This window comes from Harpia harpyja, chromosome Z (assembly GCF_026419915.1).
Source record: "Harpia harpyja isolate bHarHar1 chromosome Z, bHarHar1 primary haplotype, whole genome shotgun sequence".
NCBI lineage: Eukaryota > Metazoa > Chordata > Aves > Accipitriformes > Accipitridae > Harpia > Harpia harpyja.
The window spans coordinates 43700911-43719596 of record NC_068969.1 but is presented as its reverse complement, the minus strand read 5'-3'; the positions used below and the strand labels follow the sequence as shown (position 1 = coordinate 43719596).

Sequence of the window (18686 nt, the reverse complement as noted above, 5' to 3'; positions counted from 1 at the left end):
TGATGGGGCAAGAGGCAAGGAGCAAAAGCTGTGATGAGGGAAAGTCTGGATGGACATAAGGAAAAACCTTCTTCCCTTGGGAGCGGGGCAGCCCTAGGATGGGGACCAGAGAGGGGGGCATCTCCAATCTTGGAGATGGTCAACACTTGGTTGGAAAAAGCCCTAAGCAGTCTGCTCAGAGTTAGCCATGCTTTGAGCAGGGGTTGGATTCAAGATTTCCAGAGATCTCTTCCCACTTAACTTTTTCTACAGTTATATGATTTCCTGGTGGAACAGGAGAGCCAGGCCAGCTAGTGGAGCACTGCTGAGCCCAGCAGGGCATAGAGCTGCACTCTGTGGCAGCCCTGGCAGTATTACAGAGGTACTTATTTAAATGGCAAACACAGAATGGAAGGGATCAGAGCTAACACGCTCTGAGCAGGAAACAGTGACCAAAGAGGGAGTGGGTATTTGCTGTCACCAGGATTTACTGCTTAAAGTCAATATTGGTAAATCAGCCAGAAAGTTTTCTTATCTCTGCAAGACCAGGCTCTTGCAGGGTGGAATGGCTTTTCATTGACCTCTCGTGGCCTCTGGCTGTAAGTTGCTGGCCCACTTTCTGCTCAGGCTTAGCTATGACTTCACTTCTGCCGAGGGCCAGAAAACCCTCCCACCTCAAAACATCACCCATGAGAAACAGCCTGCCACAAATTACCCCTGACTTTCTGCAGATGTGGGGGGCCCTGTTTCACAAGGGCAATTTGAGAAGTGGGAAGCCAGGGTGCACCAACCAAACCACCTCTCTTCTCCCATAGAGCTGGAAGCATGTTTCCTGGAAGGATATTGAAGTATAATTGGCAGTAGGCAGAGGAGAGTCTGGTTCTCCTGGATATGATGTCAGCTTCCCTCTTCTTAGCTGTCCTGTCATGGCTGTTAGCCCTCAGGATCGCTCCCCACGCTCTGCAGGTCATGGGGACAGGACCCGCAGCCCTGAGATGAGCTCACAGCAGCATGGTCAGCCCAGCCCAGTTGACACTGACAAACACCAAGCTGAATCTCAGGACTGAGGAGAGAATCATGGTGGTCTGTCGTGGTTTAACCCCAGCCAGCAACTAAACACCACGCAGCCGCTCACTCACTCCCCCTCACCCAGTGGGATGGGGGAGAAAATCGGGAAAAGAAGCAAAACCCGTGGGTTGAGATAAGAACGGTTTAATAGAACAGAAAAGAAGAAACTAATAATGATAATGATAACACCAATAAAATGACAACAGCAATAATGAAAGGATTGGAATGTACAAATGATGCGCAGTGCAATTGCTCACCACCCGCCGACCGACACCCAGCCAGTCCCCGAGCGGCGAATCCCTGCCCCCCCACTTCCCTGTTCCTATACTAGATGGGACGTCACATGGTATGGAATACCCCGTTGGCCAGTTTGGGTCAGGTGCCCTGGCTGTGTCCTGTGCCAACTTCTTGTGCCCCTCCAGCTTTCTCACTGGCTGGGCATGAGAAGCTGAAAAATCCTTGACATTAGTCTAAACACTACTGAGCAACAACTGAAAACATCAGTGTTATCAACATTCTTCGCTCTGAACTCAAAACATAGCACTGTACCAGCTACTAGGAAGACAGTTAACTCTATCCCAGCTGAAACCAGGACATGGTCATACTCACTGCATATCACAGCATGCCTGCCTTGGTCTGCATGGCTCAGGTAGCAGGTCAGAGCATCCTGGAAGAGCCTCATGCAGCCCTCTCACCGGTACGGCACAGCAAGGAGGGGAGCATTGTGTCGGGCACTGACCCAGCTCCCTGTGCTGGCCCCATAGCTCAGAAGCCCTCTCCCTGCACCCATCACCCGCTCTTCATCATCCAGAAGGCTACAGTCAGTTAAAGGTCTCTGACCTCCCCCAGCCTTCCCCTTTGTGTCAGACCCAGACCCTACTTGTCACCTCAGAGGGTAAAAATTACCTTCATTGCACACTCTGTTAACAGCCCTGGGTAAAGACATCTCTCTGGGGCTCAGGAAGGAGGGAAAGGAGGGAGAGGGTGGTGCATTGCATCTGCAAAACAGCAGCCTCCCTCCCCTAGATACAGCCACTGTTGCCAGCCCATCCCCAGCTCCATTCAGACAGCAGGACCTACCTCAGGGATGCACATGGACCTCTACTTGTCCAGCTTTGCACCTAAACCCCATCTGCATAAGCAAGAGCTCTGTTATCTGTTCTCTCGTCAGAGAAAGAAACAGTACCTTGTGAGTGAAAGTGCTGATAAGGAAGGCTTTATCTTTCCCTTGGTTATTTTGTGATAAGATTTGTTGCTTGCAGGTACACCTTTCTTACCGGCTGCCAAAGAAGCCAGTTAGAGTAAGAGCAGCTCTAAGACAGAGCGTGTGGTACCCGGTGTGACTCCAGGACCTCATGGCCACCAAAGCCATCTCTGCAGAGATGGACAGAGGTGCTTTCTCTGGTCCCTGTGAGCCTCGGCCCACAGGGAGCTCTCCAGTCCTTGCGGCACAGGATCGGCACTGCTGCCCACACGTGTTTCAGCAATGAGCGTTGCCCCGTGTTCACCCTGCCAGGCCTTTGCCACTTCCTACAGCTCCACTTCAACACCGGAGAAGGAGGGACATGGTAGATTGTTTTGTGCCCTCCTTGACTGACAGGAGCTGTGAGATGAGTCTAAAGCCTCCCAGAAGTTTCTTCTCCCCCAAATCTAAAGAGCTCTGGAAACCAGGTGAGCCTAAATGTCTGCAGATGTGGAGGTGGGCAGCGCAGCCAATTTCTCCCCCACCTCCTCTGTGAGCACTGCAGAGGGCTGGAGAGCTGGAAAGAGCCACTAGCTCTTCCTGGCCTTCACCACGGCACGTGTGGGGCTCTGCCAGGTGGCAGGGTCTCCTGGCCTGCCTGCCTGCCTGCAGCAGAGCCTACAGCCCAGCCTCCTTGCAACGCGGCATCACACTTGCAGGAGGACCCCAGCACAGATTTTGTGGTGGTGCTCAACCATAACATGGCATTATGCCTCTGGCTCCCCTTCAGGCCCATGCAGCCTCAGCTGCCTTCACCCACTGCCTTGGTCTGGGGTCAGCATCCCTCCCCCAGCTACAGCTCCCTCCATGCTGCAGGGCTTCTGCAAGGCCCTCTGGTTATGCCTTAAGTATTTGGGGTTGTGAATGAGGTTTGGGTAGGTCACGGCAGAAGGTGAGAGATCTTGCTCCGCTCCCACCGGTATCAGTCACTCAAGGGGATAGCGCAACCTTGTGTTAGCTGAGATGACTATGGAGACCAAAACAGTGCCAGGACACCTGTGTAGGGAGAGCTGTCCCTCCAGGAGCTGCCCACGGGGAATAGGCTGCATTTGCTTTGTTATGGGGCTGCTGGATGCTTTCTGCTTTGACACACACCAGGTGCTTTAGAGCTTCTGGCAGTGTAACTGCAGACATCATCCCAGGATTTTGGGGTGGGGAGGCTGTGCTAAGTGCTTGTGAGCACTTGCCCCTCATGTGACGTGCCTGGGACTGAAGCAGGGGCAGGAATCAGTGATGTCCATCCTGTCACTCAAGAGACGATGTTACTGGTGTCACCAGTGAGATGTCACATCTGCTGAGACACAGAGCCTGCAGGGCTCTGGGACAGCAGCAGCAACATCTCTGGAGCCACAAAAAATCCATAAATCCCCCAAATCAAGGGTGACCTCAGGGCCTGGCCAGTCCTGTGCTCTGGGAGACAGGCCCTTGGTAACTCAGGTAATAGCAATAGAGACTTCCACCCCACCCCAAGAGGAGAAAGACTCTCTGTGTCAGGATATTACAGGAATATGAGAGCCACCCCTCCTGCCACACACAGGAGAGAAGACCACAACACCCAAAATGTGGGAAGAGACAGAGGGTGCCCCCTTCCTTCCTGGCTTCACGAGAAATCCTGTGTGTGTGGCTGGGGATCCAAGGGCACAGCAAGCTGTGCAGAGTGGCTCCTGTCTTTGCCCCAAACGGCATTTCCCTCACAGAAGTGTATGGTTCAGCCAAGTTTCAGCCTGTCACATTCAGCTGTTTTCAACCACCTTTTGTTTGCCCAACACAGCAGCTCAGCAAGTTTAGAGTGAGGTTGCCCAGAAATTGAAAACAAAATGCTTTCCAGGCTTTAGGAAAGCAAGCTGTTTACCAAGGAGGAGAACAGACTGTGAGAAAGACCTTCAGACTGAAGATAATAACACAAGGGGCTGTAGGATTTATCGGGTGCAGGAAAAAGCCCAAGCTGGGCTGCTCCAGCCAGCTAAAAATCATGGTGGGATTCAGCTTCACAATGCCACTTGCCTTTCTGCAAATCAGAAATGCCTTTCAGAAACATGGAGGGACGCTGGTCTGTACGCTTAAACTGCAGCGTGCTGGGGCACTGTGCAGCCCTCCATGGGACCACCACACAGGTGGAACAGCCTGCTGGCAGAGAGGGTTGGGGGGTCTCATGGACCGCAGGCAGCAGGCACCTCAGAAAGGACTGCCTTTGTGTAAGCAACCACGTTCCCCCTCATCGTAACCTGAAAGAAGCATAGAAAGCAGAGTGACCAGGAAAGTGCGGGCTTTATTACTCACAAGGAAAGAGCTGGTCCAGTACTTATCAGAGTTTATCATGCAGGAGTCAAAACATTAAAAAAAAAAAAAAACAAAAAACCAACCAACCAACAGCAAATTAAAATAGAATATCTGTGCTGTACTCATCATCCTGGTAATCATTTTCCAGAGGAATATTCAAAGCTTCTGGTATTTCTGCTTCTGCTGGTTTCAGGAGGTCTTCTTCGCCTACAAGGCCTGTAAGAGACAGATAATTTCATATTGGGGGTCTCTCATGCATTACCCCTCCATGCCATGCTAAAGCCCCCATGGCCAGGCTCCTGCAATTGCTTGTGATGTTAGGTAGCTCCCAGTGGTCTGCCTGCTTTTCAAAGGACACGGCAGTCCCAGGGGCTGTGGAGGGGAGTTGGAAAGGGTAAAGCCCCAGTGGGTTTAAAGGCAGGAGGCAAATAAACACAGCCCATTTCAAGATCTCAGGGCTGGGAGCTGGACTCGTGTGATGTGCCCCAGTCAGACCCAGTCCCTAGGATGCAGAATGTTTTTTTTCCTTGGCATAAGGGCATTGCACGCCTTGCAGTGAAAGGTCTTTTCTCCTCCCCTGGCACAGACATTGCTGGAAATGCATTAATCGGGGGTCAGAGGATGCTCACCGCCTCTGAAGCAGATCCTAGGTTTTCCTGGTTTTGAAGCAACCTGCAGGCTTGGCCCACTGACCACTAAAGTAAATGTGCTCTCCTCTTCCCAAGCCAGATCTGGGAGCAACTCCTGCTGGCCCCAGCTGCGTTAGCTGTAAATGGATTTCCTGAGCCCAGATGGCAGTCTGCCATTCAGACCAGCTTAGTGCCCTCCGTGCCTCAGTCCTGGCAGATTTCAAAGGGGTAGTCCCCTGCAGACACCCACCCCTTGCCCTAGTGCCCACCTTTCCCTCCCCTCCACCCTGGTGACAGCCCCCAAACCAGGTGGACTGTGGACAGAGCATGTCCGGGCTTCGGCTCTCCCTGACCAGCTCTGGCCTCAGGAGACCACATCTTCTCTCCACAGCCTCTCTGCCCTAACCTGGCTCTTGGCAGAGACCAGGGGTGTCCTTAGGACAAGGAGCTATTTAGGACCAGGGACCACAGACCCCATGCCAATGACTCTGCTGACAGCAGTGGGCTTTTTGTCACTCCCTGTGACTTGGAGAGTGGTATCTGCTGCCACAGCTCCAGCATCCCCCACCACCATGTCACAGCTACCCAAGTCATGTTTGGTGGGGCAGGGACCTGTGCCCTAGTGGTGCCGTGGGCTGGTTGTTGATAAGGTGGGCAACCTTGGCTGACAGTCCTCAAGAGGCGGCACTGCACTGCCCCCCCCGAGCCCCCACAAGGCCAGTGGCCCTTTGGCAGCTCACCCACAGGATCCTCGATCATGGCTCCCTGCTCCCCCTCTGCCGCTCCCAGATCCATCTCACTGACCAGGTCCTGGATTGTCAGCACGGGCAATTGATGCACCGGCTCAGGCAGTGCTGGACTGGAGGGCGCTGGCTCAGCCTCCTCCTGCAGGTTGGGCTGGGGGTCCAGCTCCAGTTCTGGCTCCTGGCTGGGCTCCATCACAGGCTGGCGGCCTCGCCCTCGCCTGCCTCCTCTGCTTCTCCTTTGCCGTTTGATCTTCTTGTAATCCCTGCCAGGAGATTTCACAGGGGCAAAGAGTTGGGTGTGGGGTGGAGGACTTTCCCTCCCGTGCCAAGGCTGCTTTGCCAGCCCCCCTCCTGGGATCATGACCCCGTCCATCCCAGCAGAAGCTGCATTTCTGCAGCCCTCCTCGGCAGCCTCCTGTGGCTGCACTGGCAGGCAGGAGCTTGGGCACCAAATTTTTCCCCAGCCCCATGCTGTGGTTGAGAATTGCTTGGCACCCAACCTACCACTACGTAACCCACCTCCACCTCTGCCCCCCAACACCTGCCCAGACCTTCAGCAGCTACCGGCTGCAGGTCACCTTCCCCCACTGAAGACTGATGGGGCATAAAGCATAAATGAGGTTCACCTCAGAACCCACTGAACTGAGTCTTTCTCATGGGCTTCAGCTCTTCTTTTCCGGAGCATTTCCCGGTCTCTCAAGCGACGGGTGATGCTGACATCTACAAGGACAAATTAAGTGCAAACATGAGATCCTGGCCAAGGGACAATTTGATCCCTCCTAGCCTGGTGACAGAGCACTGATGCAAGAGACCATGCTGTTTCTGTCATGAAGTAGGTCTTGATACAAAACTGCTTGGGTGCTGTACTTCCAGCTCAGCCTCAGTGGCTAGGATCTGATGACACACCACCCAAAGCTCTCAGGCTCCGGCACTGGACGTTACTCTAAATTTCTAGTTGCACTTTTCTTCCTGCTGCTGCAGCCTTGGGGTGACTCTTGTCCAACCTACCTAGCACTGTAGGGAGCTGGAGCCTGATGGAAGCACGGGGCAGGCTTCCCATGCCATGAGGACACCATGAAATCCCTTGGCTTAGATCAAGTAGCACGACAGTGCTCCCTTGAGAAAAAGGGCATTGTTCAGGAGCAACACCGCTCCCCCGGGTCTGGGAACAAGTGGGGACTCTTCCCACGCATACACTGAAGAGGTCACAAAAGCACTGATTTTCATAGTTTCAACAAAACCCACACAATAAAAAAGCAACACTATGACCTGCTCCTTCCAGATGTAATCAGATACAGCTCCTTTGACAAAGAGCCTCAGCTCACACTAAAGTGTTAGGTCAAATCGGTGAAGAATGGTCATCATTCCCTTATCCAGCTGGGAGAACTGGACTCACCCCAGTATGCCTTTGTCTTTCCTGCGCCCAGAGCTGCCTAAATCTGGGCTTGGTATTCCAAGTGCTGTCTAATAACAGCCACCATCACAACCACAAAGTAAAAAATAATCCTACTTTCTGTTGTTGCCTATTAGTTTTTCTGTTCTTTTATTGCTGTTTTTTGTACGGTAGTTCGAGGACTCCCCTTTGCTTGGAGCACAGTAGAGCTGTATGGGAGAAGACGGCTCCTTTCCTAAAAAAATTCCAGCCTAACCAGACCAAAGAGAAAAGGCACAGCAGGATGCGATACAGATTTGAACATACAACGCCACATACAACAACAGTGCCAGCGTATCTCAGTTATGGCAAGTGCATCTCGGCATGACCAGAGAAGGTGTCAGCCTCTGAGACGAAAAACACTGCACTTGGACTGCACACCGTACAGCCAAGTAGACATTCCCCAAATGGGAAGCTGCTTCTCAATGTGAAGCAGTATCAAAGGCCACAGGGCACAGCCAGCGGGAGATGACTCTGCCATCCACATAGCAAAAGGCATGAAGCTGCCTTGGAAGATGAGGCTACAAGTTGTAGTAGCAGGATCTACACAGGGCTCACAGGGCTTCAATTTAACGACTGAAGTACATAATCCCTTGCACATCCCTTTGCAGCCAAGGTAACTTTCTTTCCCTTTCAAAATGTCTTATGAGCCATAAAAGTATTTTTAGCTGCTTGCAATCAGTCTCCTTCCCAACCCATCCCAAGCAAATTGTTTTGCACAGGTAGCAAACACCCCTCATTTATTTCTAACCAGTCCAAGAGAGTACTCCCACGGCTGCTCCAAAGCTGCCTGTCCCCTGCTAGCACTAGGCAGGAAAGATCACAGTAAAACATTGGCATACTGATGAAAAATTTTTTAGCAGAGGATACAAAGATACAGAGATGAAATGAAAACAAAAAAATCCATCAAGCTAAGAGAACAATGAGAGAGTATCACCAGTCTACAAACAGACAATATATTGATGCTGCCTGAGGGACTTTGTCCAAGTTGGAAAGCCTTTATAGGTGCTTCTGCCTTTGTGATCAGAAACACAACTCGGAAAAAGCCACATATATTTGCAGTTAAATGCACATCCTCCATCCCCCAAGCATAAACTGGCAATTATTAACTCCTTTTTTAGAAACCACCAGTGACAAAGATCATTCTCTCCTCTCTCCAAAAACTTAAATTAGGAATATTGTCATCATTACCTGGCACGGCATGCTCCTCCCTGTTTGCAGAGGGTGGCTGGGACGAGTCCGAATAGGCAAGGTCTTTGCCTAAACTCTCCATCGCTGTTTGCAGTTTTAGATAGAAAGCAGCTTAGTTCCCCACGAACAGCATCTGGAGATACTGGTGCAGAATAATGAGAGCTTGAAAAAAAAATGCAGACTGCCCGCCCCAAACCTCTTATCTGGCTAGGCCACTAGTAGACCAATAATATTCTCCTTATCAGAGTGCAAAGGTGCACGAGTCTCTGCCCAGGCTCTACTGCGTGGATTGCAAAACATGTTAGTGCTTTTATACAGCAACCACTTCAAGTAGGAAATTTACACTCACTGCTGCTAAACTGTGACTTAAATGCCCTCCTTTGTAGTAGAGAGAAGTTGCATGGCAGGGCAGGATGCTGCACTGCCTCACTGCTGGTTTCCAGAGTGAGGTGCAGGGAGGTGTTTTTAGTCCTTGAGGACCCCTTGCAAGGTGTGAAATGGGATGTGTGCTGTTTGAAAGGTGTTTGCATAGGACCCTAGCAGTGCTAGTGGGAAGGGACTTCCATCTCCACTCCAGCCCCCCTCACAGCAGGACTGTCTGCTGCACGAGGTCAGGGTGGCTGTAGCATCATATGCTTTGAAAACCCCTAAGGATGGAGACTGCCAAATTCATGTGACCTGTCCAAGGGCTACACCACCTTCCTGAGAAATCCAGACAGAATAATGAATCCATACCAGGACTCCAGCCAAGGGCCTGTGCATGTTGGGGACTTCCCAATGACTCGTTGGTCCAGCACCCGGTGGATCAAGGCTATGAGCAAAGCACTTTCCTCATGAAGCAGGATGGCAATGGGCAGCCCCAGTAAAATCAGGGTCTCCTGCTCCCACAGGAGGGTATCCTTTAGTGGTTGCTCCCAGCTCCCTGTTACCCATCACAGCCCCAGACCTGCACAGCATGCAGGCTTGTGCAGTCTCTGTAGGACCTTCTTCGGGGCTAGTACAGCTGCAAAGAGGAAGCTTCTGCTTGGTACAATGGCTTCGATCCTGAGATCCTGCTCCCTGCTGTGTGGTCTGCATGGCTGGGCCCCCAGGTCAGTCTGCCTCAGTTTCCTGCATTTGGGATGAGGTGGCAATCCTGGCCTCCTCTTGCCTTCAGAGTTTCTTGTGCTGGGATAGTGCAGAAAAGCTTAAGATTATACCTGTGTTTAACAATTCTGCTGGACCAGGGACTCATCCCCACTTTGGCCGGTTTCTAACACACTCAGTGCCAGAGTATTTGGGGTTCAGCTTCTACCAGCACTTTTCCCCATAAGATATTCAACTGCTTATGCTCTTGTGAGGTGCTGGTGCCCCTAACCCCCCCACCAATGACTTCAAAGTGGCTCCAAGACTGGTAGAAGAACCCAACAACGTGGCTACCCCCAGGTCCTCTGGGAATTGCCTGCCTTTCATGGTAGGGATGATCCCACCTCCTTGGGCAGTCCCAAGACCTGCCCTGCAGCAGAGCAGCTCCTCAGGAGTAAGCACATCTGGCCTGGCTCCAGTCTTTGCCAGGCTTTTTACTTTTTTAATGTACAGCCTTTCCTCTCTGCAGGTTCTCTCTCTAGGTCCCTGGAAGCTCCAGAGTTTGAAATTTTGTGCATGAGGTTTTCTTAAGATGTAACCTGGGGGTCCGTGGTCATCTCTGCTCCCTTTCTGCTTATCCCTTGAGTTACCACTTTGCTCTAGGGCTCCTCCCCTGTGTCCACTGCAGATTACATGGTACCTCCAGAGAGGTGGGGCAGGTTTAACAGCCCCAAAAGAAGGAGCAGGGTGGTGGCAGCAGAGCAGATATGGGAAGACTCTGATACAGGAGGGTGGGCCAGGAGCATGGATGGCAGGCATAAAGAGATGTGAGGCTTCCAAGTCATTCACAGGGAACTTTCTTGTAGCTCAGTCACAAGTGAAGGCAAGGTGTCCCATGCTGGTGAGGGTGTCCATGTTACAGTACTGTATGATGCTGCACGGCCCTGGGGTCACCCTGCCTCATGCAGACATCCTGAAAACTGTATCTTGCAGGATGCTCCAGTGCAAAGACAGTGCCTGGGGAGAGGGGAAAACATACCACACCTTGAATGCTGTGTTCAGTTTTGGGCTCCTCACTACAAGAAAGATATTGAGGTGCTGGTGTGTGTGCCCAAAGAGGAGCAATGAAGCTGGTCAAAGGTCTAGAGAAGAAGTCCTATGAGAAGCAGCTGAGGGAACTGGGGTTGTTTAGCCTGGAGAAAAGGATGCAGAGGGGAGACCTCATCGCTCTCTACAGCTACCTGAAAGAAGGTTGTAGTGAGGTGGGTGTCAGTCTCTTCTCTCAAGTAACAAGAGATAGGACGAGAGGAAATGGCCTCAAGTTGCACCAGGGAAGGTTTAGATTGGATATTAGCAAAAATTTCTTCACCGAAAGGGTTGTCAACCACTGGAACAGGCTGCCCAGGGAAGAGATTGAGTCACCATCCTGAGAGGTATTAAAAGACATGTAGATGTGGCACTTGGGGACATGGTTTAGTGGTGGACTTGGTAGCATTAGATTAACCGTTGGACTAGATGATCTTAAGGGCCTTTTCCAAACTAAACGATTCTATTCTATGATTCTATATGCCTGGCCATAGGGGGACATCACATGTGGAAGCATACAAAGAGCTTGACATATTCTGGGCTGCTTGCAGGTGATATGCCACATGAAAGAAAGGGTGGAAATCCCCGCGTGTTTCAGTGCTCCATGGGAACCGAGTGCATGCTCAGGCTGTGGCTAACTGAGCTTCTTACACCCCCCATCTGCTCAGTCACTCAAAAGCCTGGTGAGGTCTGATAAATGACTCTTGACTCAGCAAAACATTGCCGTAAGACACTGCAGAGCTGGTACTGGGAATGTTTCTCCATTCCAGCCATCTTCTAGCTGGGTAGAAACCAATAGATTTGTAAAGAATGTTTGTAAAAGAAAGAGTTGCTGTGCCCTCAGAGTCTTTAGAGGTGCTTAATGGAATAGATGGGCTTTAAAATCTTCCAGAGCCTGCACTTGCATCTCTCAGGACCGCAATCTCTGTAAAGATTTGGCTCTTGTGTGTGAATTACTTTAAATGCCAAGGAAGTGATTTTATTATTCCATGGGATGCCATTTGGAAATTACAGTGTGGAAATTACAGACTCCACCACCTAGTTTCGAGTTGTCTCTGCTCTGAAGTGGAGGGACTGAGAGGCAGAGACTTGCCCACAATGCCAGGAACACTGGGCTCAGACACTCATTTTAGAGCCCAGTGTTGCCTCTGTGTCCCCCATCAGCACGAGCAGCACAGCACTCTTCTTCTCCAGCAGAACTCTGTAGCAGATATAGCCAAAGCTGCCTTCCCTTTGCTATGGGTGAATTTGTGCAAGTAGGTTAAACTTTCTGGCCAGTCTCAGTTGCATGAGCTTTTGCAGCTGGACACTTTACAGTGTGCCAGGCACTGCTTCCTTCCGCTTTCTCTCCACATTTTGGTTCAGTTAGCCCTGGGCCACCTTCATTGATGCATCCAGTTTCCTAGGTGAGGACCTGGAGGAGCTCAACCAGGTGTCCAGCAACCTGAGCAGCTCCAGTGTCACAGGCTCCTTGAGTGTCATTGGAGCTGCTTGGTAGGGGACCCCCCGCCACCTTGGGTACATCTCACCATGCTGGTCCCTGACATGGTTTTCACTACCCAAAAGCCCTGGGAATGCTTTGTCCAAGGGACAGCTGGACCTAGCACTGGATCCTGCCACTGGGCCTGCCTCTGGACACTGTTGGGACTGCTGTCACTGCAGACACAGCAACACCAGGCTTTGGATCTATGTAGATGTCAAAGCTCTTTATGAGACTCAATGGTATCTCTGTTTACCCCCATCTGGCATTGCTACTGCAAGGCAATATCCAGAGACCTGCCTACGCCTCCCTGCAGTCATGGATGCAGCCCTCAACCCACCGTTATCTGGGGGATCAACATGGGCAGCTGGGAGAGTTATGCCGCTGTCACTCTAGCAGGCGGTCAGGGGCATTTCTTCCAGTTTTGTCTTGCATGAGAACAACAGAGAAGCAATTTTCAGGCTTGTCCTTCGCTCCGACTTGAGGCAGGTTTGGGGGCAACTTGCCTGATTGCAACATGCTTCTCTGGGAGCAGGACTACTAGTAGCTCTGTGTGATGAACTATGGTGCCTGTGAAAGCACGTAATCCCTTCCTGCCCCTGCCTTGACTGAAGCATGAAAAGATGGGAAACAGATTGGTAAATTCAACAGGCAAAACTGTATGCAAAAGTGCAAATCCACATGCATACCCCCTGCCACAGACCAGTGCGTTGCAGGCATCTTGCTATCCACCAGCTGCCTCCTGAGTCTCGCCCGACCTTGCCAGACACAGATCTGCTGGCCTTCAGAGTCAGACTTTCTGTACCAGACCGGCTCCAGCCATTCTGCACTGGCTCCTGAGGTTTGTGGTGGTGTTAAATCACTCCCTTCGCCTCCCCTTGGTCTGACACTTGTTTTTGAGTCATGTGAGATAAACAGGCAAATCCAGCAGTCCCTAGGAGGACGGGTATCTCTGAATTCACTGTGTGTAGACTACACACTGATCCCATCCTGAGGCTTCCCACACTTTGACCTTGTAAGTCTGGCCCACAAGTATGTGCTTTAGCTCTGCAGTTTCTGAATAAACACTCCACGTTGTGCTGGCGGCATGCGGTTTCCCTCTTTAGAAGAGCCCCCAAATTGTCTGTGTTGCTTTTTCCTAGCCTCTGCAAGTAGACATGGCTCTCGGGATACACAGTGACAGGCTGCAGCCACTCTGCCTGTGTGGCTCAAGCCACTGCGTGGGGCTGAGATGCTGCCCCCACCCTCCCGTGAGAACAGGTCCCAGTTACGCACCATGCTATGCTGGGCGAAATCTTCCCCTCAGGCCTGGCAGAGAGCTGGGACAGAGCTGCCAGAATACATCCTGCCTGCAGTTGGGTTGGCAGCAGCAGGTGCAGAAAACCCCAGGGGGGAGATGAACAAGGCATTTGTGTTGCTCACCATGGAAGTCTTTTGCAGCTGATAACCCCACCAAAGCCCTTCCCTACTGTGCAGGGGAGACACCATCTGAAGGTCTGCACAGAAGGAGTGGCACCACAGAGAGCAACATGCAGCCAGACCACCCCTTCCCTGGCTACCTGAGGACTGGAAGGGGGCAAACAGGCTTGCAGACCCCCGGTACAAATACGCAGATGGTCTAATAGCAGCAGCTGTGGACAGGTGAGCAAGCTGTGTCCCTTCCCGTGCAGAAGTGGAAAGGGTCCGGGGAAGGAAAACAGGGACAATCAAAGCTCGGGACAATTCTGAGCAACTAGCCAGGCTAGGACTTTTCAGCCTGGGGAAGAGCTTTTAATCTGCTGGGTAATTAGTTCAGTTTGGAGGTTGCTCTAAAGTGCTGGAGCAGAGATCCGGGTTCCCTTGTGTTCAGGGTCTCCCCCTGGGCTCTTTCCATGCTCCCATGTGTTATCTGGGCTGATTCCTCTTGTGAAAGGCTCTTGGAGAAAAAGCTGAATAACATCTAGTATGAGAAGTGCAGATGGAGAAAAAGCTGTATAACATCTAGTATGAGAAGTGCAGCTGTTACTGTTTTCAATTTGTATCAGCTCTGGAAGCAGTGGTGTTTGCAAGGGAGCCAGGGAGTTTTCTTCTCCCATGCTGAAGAAACTTTACTTTTCCTTTGCTAAATGGCCTGCTGCAGAAAAAACCTGCACTTGTTCAGGACCTTCTTCACCGGGATCTGTGTGTTTCTTGCTGCTCCCTTGTGGCCTTTCTCACAGGAATACTCACGGTGCAGAGCCTTGTTTTGTGATGTGGATTTGAAATGAATGTTTTGACTGTATGCTTTTACTAGCCTTTTGTGGGAACTGGCTTGTGCTGTTTTCCCTCAGCCTTGCATAAAAAAGTGATGTTGAAATAAGATTGTGCATCTCATTTTATTATTCACCTTCACTAACTTAAATGTGCAATCAGGAAAGAGCACACAGGATCAATTAATCACCTGTTGCTAAGCTCAGGAAAGCTACCAGAAAGCTCAGATATTTTGACACTCCCCGTCCTTCAAAATCCGGATGTCTTGCCTGGTTTTCCTAGAATAACATAGGAAAAAAGAGTAAGAGCTCAAAAAAATACTCCTCAAGTTGTATTTTGGCTCCTGTACAGCCCATGGAACAGAGCTGACTATTATAAAATTGGCTTGTTCATTTTCCTGTCTAAAAAGCTGAGATGACTGCAAGCCATCCTGGCCCACAGATGTCCCCTCCCCGCGTGTGCAATGCTGGTGGTGGGTCTCCAGCCCAACCTGCTCTCAGCAGGGCTGTCCCCAGTGTGGGGTTATGGTGGCCATGGCTCTGTCTGAGCCCTAACCACCCATGCCCCAAGGATGGAGACCCCCCCGACCTCTGTGGTGTAACACCCTCCTGGGGAAGGGGTTTCCCCCATGTCCAGTCTGTACCTTCTGGGGCTGCTCCCTGTGGCTCTTCCCCCATGTTGCATCACCTGCTACCACCAAGAAGAGTGTGGCTCCATCCCATGTGCAACCGTAGGCTACTGCTAGGTCCCCCCAAGCCTGCCCTTCCCCAGACTAGCTGGATGCAGCTCCTCCACACCTCCTTGCAGCTTCCCTTGACAAGCTGGTCATCCATCTCCTCCTGCAGTCCAGCACGCAGTTTGTGTTATTTGCCGTGCAAGTGCACTGCTGACCCGTGTTCAACCTGGTCTTCATCCTCGGTTCCTTACTAGCAGGAACCCCTGCTCAGACAGTCACTTCCCAGCCTAGATAAAATCACTGCCCCAAAGCAACCCTTGTGCTTCTCATGAGGTCCCTGTTGCCCTTGTCCTCAAGTTTGGTTTGAAGTTCTGCCAAAAGAGCCATGAGGCACATAACTGGGCATCTGCATTCACAGAGGTCCCTTTGAAGGACTTAGTGGTGCTATTTGGCTGTCCAGACTAGATGCCTAGTTGACCTTTTTGCCCATCTAAGTTCAACTATCCCTTCTCTAATTGCAGGCAGCACAGACGGTGGGACCTTCTCCCATCCTCTACAGAGCATCTGGTTTATTGCCAGCTTGCAGGCACTGGTGTTGGAGGGTCTCCTGGCCATGGCCTCCTGACCTCACCTTTTGGATCTGATGATCATGCAGCCATAGGGTGGTCTGATTTAGCAAGCTGATCCAATGGATGAATATTCAGCTCTTCTGGGGGATTAGTGCCCTGCCAACACAATGAGCTAGATCCCTCAGCCTGCAGCTGCACAGTAGTCACTAAATGTGGTGCCAAGGATGGGGCAGGAACCTGCAGGCAAGAGCTGGGGACATTCCTGCACCTATCCACTGGCACTGCCAGCACAGGAGGGTGAAGCTCACAGGCTTCACAGCCCAGCACCCGGCTCAGCTGACATGAAAAAGCCCTCTTCCACTTTGCTAGCAGGAATACGTGTGTTTCCCATCTGCCATGGCTTTCCCCAGGCACGGGGGAGCCTGAATGACAGTATTTCACAAGTGCCTAGTTTCAGATGGCCAAAATTAGACCCCTGGAGGTCTCTGCCAAGGGCATGAGCTTACATTTGCTGCGCACAGAGCTGGCATTCATTGGCGTAGGTGTTCCCGTCGGTCCCACAGACAGGCAAGTGCAGGAGGGGGCAGGCCTGCAGCTCAACCATGTCTCCACACACTGGCTGGAAAGGAGAAACCGCAGCACACATTTGAGTGCCAGCAGCACCCATCTCTTCCTCCCTCAGCACCCAGGCAGGAGCAAGTACCACTAGCGACCTGGTTCCCTCTGCCCCAGACAGGGCAGGGAGTACACACAGAGCAGGAAAGTAGTGAGCAGAGACCACCGCATCCCTCAGTGGGACTCACAACCTGGGCTTTGATGCGGGTTTGATGCTGGAGCACCAGTACCCATGAGGCTGGGGATGATTGCTGGGAACAGCCTTTCTCCCAGGCATGCCAGGCACTAAATCCCATCTCAATCCATGAACAAAGAAAACCAGAAACCGCTTACCCTTCTCAGGCTATTCCCTTTGTTCAGCTCTGCCCCTGAAACAGAGCAGAGACCTGTGAGAGTGGCACAACTGTGACAGGAGCATGAGGCATCGACAGAGGGTCACATCCAAACCAAAGGGAATGCAGAGTTGTGCAGGGCCCACTCAGGACCCAGATCAGCTGTGTGGATTTCAGGAGGTGGGATCAGCTTACCGCATGCCACCCCCCCACCCTCCCAGCAGCACAGTGCACAGCGTCCATCTGCAGCTGAGCTTGCTGGGACAAAGCTGGGAACGTCTGTTCCCACCCCCTAATCCCTGTCCCAACAGCCCTCTCTCCCAGTCTGCACCAGGAGCTCCACAGAGCATCCACCACATCCCAGGAAATGTGAACGCATGCAGCGCTGCATGGGAACATGGGGTATTTTCAGAGGGCTGAGGCTGGGTGATGCTGCACAGCTGGACAATAGCCATCCCCAGGGAGACCTGCATTCAGTGGGTTCCTTTTCTGCACTCAGGCAGAGCAGTAGCACCAGTTCACAGCCCATCTGTGCAGTGCACAAATGTCCCGGGAGCATGAGGGCTCACACACAGGCTGCTGCAGGACCACCACTACGCTTGCCTAGGTAGCACCAGCTTTCCAGGGCCTACAAACAGCTGCTTCCCACATGAATATGCTGAGCACATAGTGCTCTTGCAAAGACTTGCAGGTCTTCATGGAGGCAGGAATGACAGTAGCTGCCATCCCAGTGTATGTGCTGTACTCCCCCATCCTGGTTCCTGTTCGCATTGTGGGCTGTCCCCTATCCCGTTCCTCTACTGAGTGCAATATGGTTGATGAACCAGCCTGTAACCCTTGCCCTGAACTGCTGATAAGGCATGGTGTGTTTGCTCTGGTCCTTCTTCCCCACCACACTGCCACTGTGTTTCCTTGCCCTCCTCCCCTGTTCACCAAACCGGAGTTTCTGGGTCTTTCTGCCCTCACACCCATTTTTGGTCCCTCTGTGGTTCCCAACCCGCCACTGGAGAGCCAGCTGCCGGCAGCAGAGCTTACCACCAGCAGTGATGAGAGTCACCAGTGCCGTCACCACCACCACCAGCTCCCTCACAGGCATGGTCTGTTCATGTGCACATGCTCATGCACCTCGCTCCGCTCGTGGCTGCCTTTATAGGGGAGGGCACCAGCTTATCTCCGCAGTGCTGGGAAAAGCAGCATTTTGAGCAGTGTTTGATCTGCCCTGGGAACAGCTGGACTGTGCACCCAGAGGGATCACGTAGGTGATCTCATGCAACTGATAAGCCACCCCAGTGCCACTTGCCAGCTGCAGGTACCAGCACTGGAGGGTGCTTTACAATCCCTTTGCACTGTAGCCTGGGCTGGGCAATGCTGCTCTTCTCTGCTCCACCCAGACAGCTTACCTCTCAGTCCGTCTGGCCTGAACCAGCCCTCCAGCTTTGCAGCTGCCATTCTTCATATGTGGCAGGTATCTCCATTTGGGTTGGGAGACATCATGTGGAAAAGCCAGGAAATTCAGGCTGATTTGGGTGGTTGCACTGTGGCCTGAGCATTATCCCATGAGACCCGGCCAGGCAGATACTCACCTGCCTCATGCACTGGGCAGGACCCCAGGAGAGGGATCTCAAACACACTGGAGGCCTGCTGTCATGCTGTGGCAAGCCCACCCCATTGCTGGATGGGGTGGGACAGGCTGGGGCTGCAGAGACACCAACTTTTCAGTGAAGAACTTCTCAGCAAGCATCACCACCCCAGCAGATCCCGGCTGCTTTGCCTACAAGACTGGATGCTTGATGTCCATCTTTCCATGTGAGCATCCTCATCACCTCTCTCTGAGAAGCTGAATTTTCCACACCTGTCCCCACCTTCTTCTGGTGAATCAAAATCCATTGGTGAAGGCTGAAGGATGGAAAAGAGGACCACTGGGCAGAAAGTCGGCATCATAGCTGAAGACCAGCGTTGACTAAAAACTCCCTTGGGACAGACTTGCCGAGATGAAGTCTGGGCCAGAAGAAGGGTGCCCTTCACCCTGGTAGCGGGTAGAAGGTGCTGTGTGTGCAAGGGGCGGG

At 52.0% G+C, this 18686-nt stretch overlaps 2 protein-coding genes across 4 annotated transcripts; both read right to left on the bottom strand.

Moving 5' to 3' along the window:
- Positions 1-4638: 4638 nt before the first annotated feature.
- HEMGN (hemogen) lies at positions 4639-8761 on the bottom strand. Of its 2 annotated transcripts, none has more exons than XM_052778956.1 (4): positions 8569-8761; positions 6572-6665; positions 5940-6208; positions 4639-4786 (listed from the first exon to the last, which is right to left on the bottom strand). In XM_052778956.1, the coding sequence occupies exons 1-4, from the start codon at positions 8648-8650 to the stop codon at positions 4668-4670; spliced, it is 564 nt and encodes a 187-aa protein (XP_052634916.1). In that variant the 5' UTR covers positions 8651-8761; the 3' UTR covers positions 4639-4667. The 2 variants fall into 2 exon arrangements, with proteins under 2 accessions (XP_052634916.1, XP_052634917.1); XM_052778957.1 differs by having other exon boundaries at positions 6004-6208.
- A 5773-nt stretch (positions 8762-14534) lies between these two features.
- SPINK4 (serine peptidase inhibitor Kazal type 4) lies at positions 14535-17833 on the bottom strand. 2 transcript variants are annotated; one of them, XM_052777941.1, is made up of 4 exons: positions 17656-17833; positions 16622-16674; positions 16180-16292; positions 14535-14706 (listed from the first exon to the last, which is right to left on the bottom strand). In XM_052777941.1, the coding sequence occupies exons 1-4, from the start codon at positions 17714-17716 to the stop codon at positions 14652-14654; spliced, it is 282 nt and encodes a 93-aa protein (XP_052633901.1). In that variant the 5' UTR covers positions 17717-17833; the 3' UTR covers positions 14535-14651. The 2 variants fall into 2 exon arrangements, with proteins under 2 accessions (XP_052633901.1, XP_052633902.1); XM_052777942.1 differs by having other exon boundaries at positions 16622-16656; positions 17656-17832.
- Between the last annotated feature and the right edge of the window lie 853 nt (positions 17834-18686).

Bases quoted from the DNA above. Each gene is read 5' to 3' on its own strand.
- HEMGN (XM_052778956.1), bottom strand. From the start codon at position 8,650: ATGGAGAGTTTAGGCAAAGACCTTGCCTATTCGGACTCGTCCCAGCCA. The intron at 6,209-6,571 runs GTGAACCTCATT...ATCTCCTGGCAG, and splicing joins TCAGTTCAGTGGGTTCTGAG to GGATTACAAGAAGATCAAAC. The intron at 4,787-5,939 runs GTGAGCTGCCAA...TGTCTCTTACAG, and splicing joins CATGATCGAGGATCCTGTGG to GCCTTGTAGGCGAAGAAGAC.
- SPINK4 (XM_052777941.1), bottom strand. From the start codon at position 17,716: ATGCCTGTGAGGGAGCTGGTGGTGGTGGTGACGGCACTGGTGACTCTC. The intron at 16,675-17,655 runs GTAAGCTCTGCT...CCACTCTCACAG, and splicing joins GACTCTCATCACTGCTGGTG to GTCTCTGCTCTGTTTCAGGG. The intron at 14,707-16,179 runs GTAAGCTCATGC...ATGTTATTCTAG, and splicing joins CAGCTCTGTGCGCAGCAAAT to GAAAACCAGGCAAGACATCC.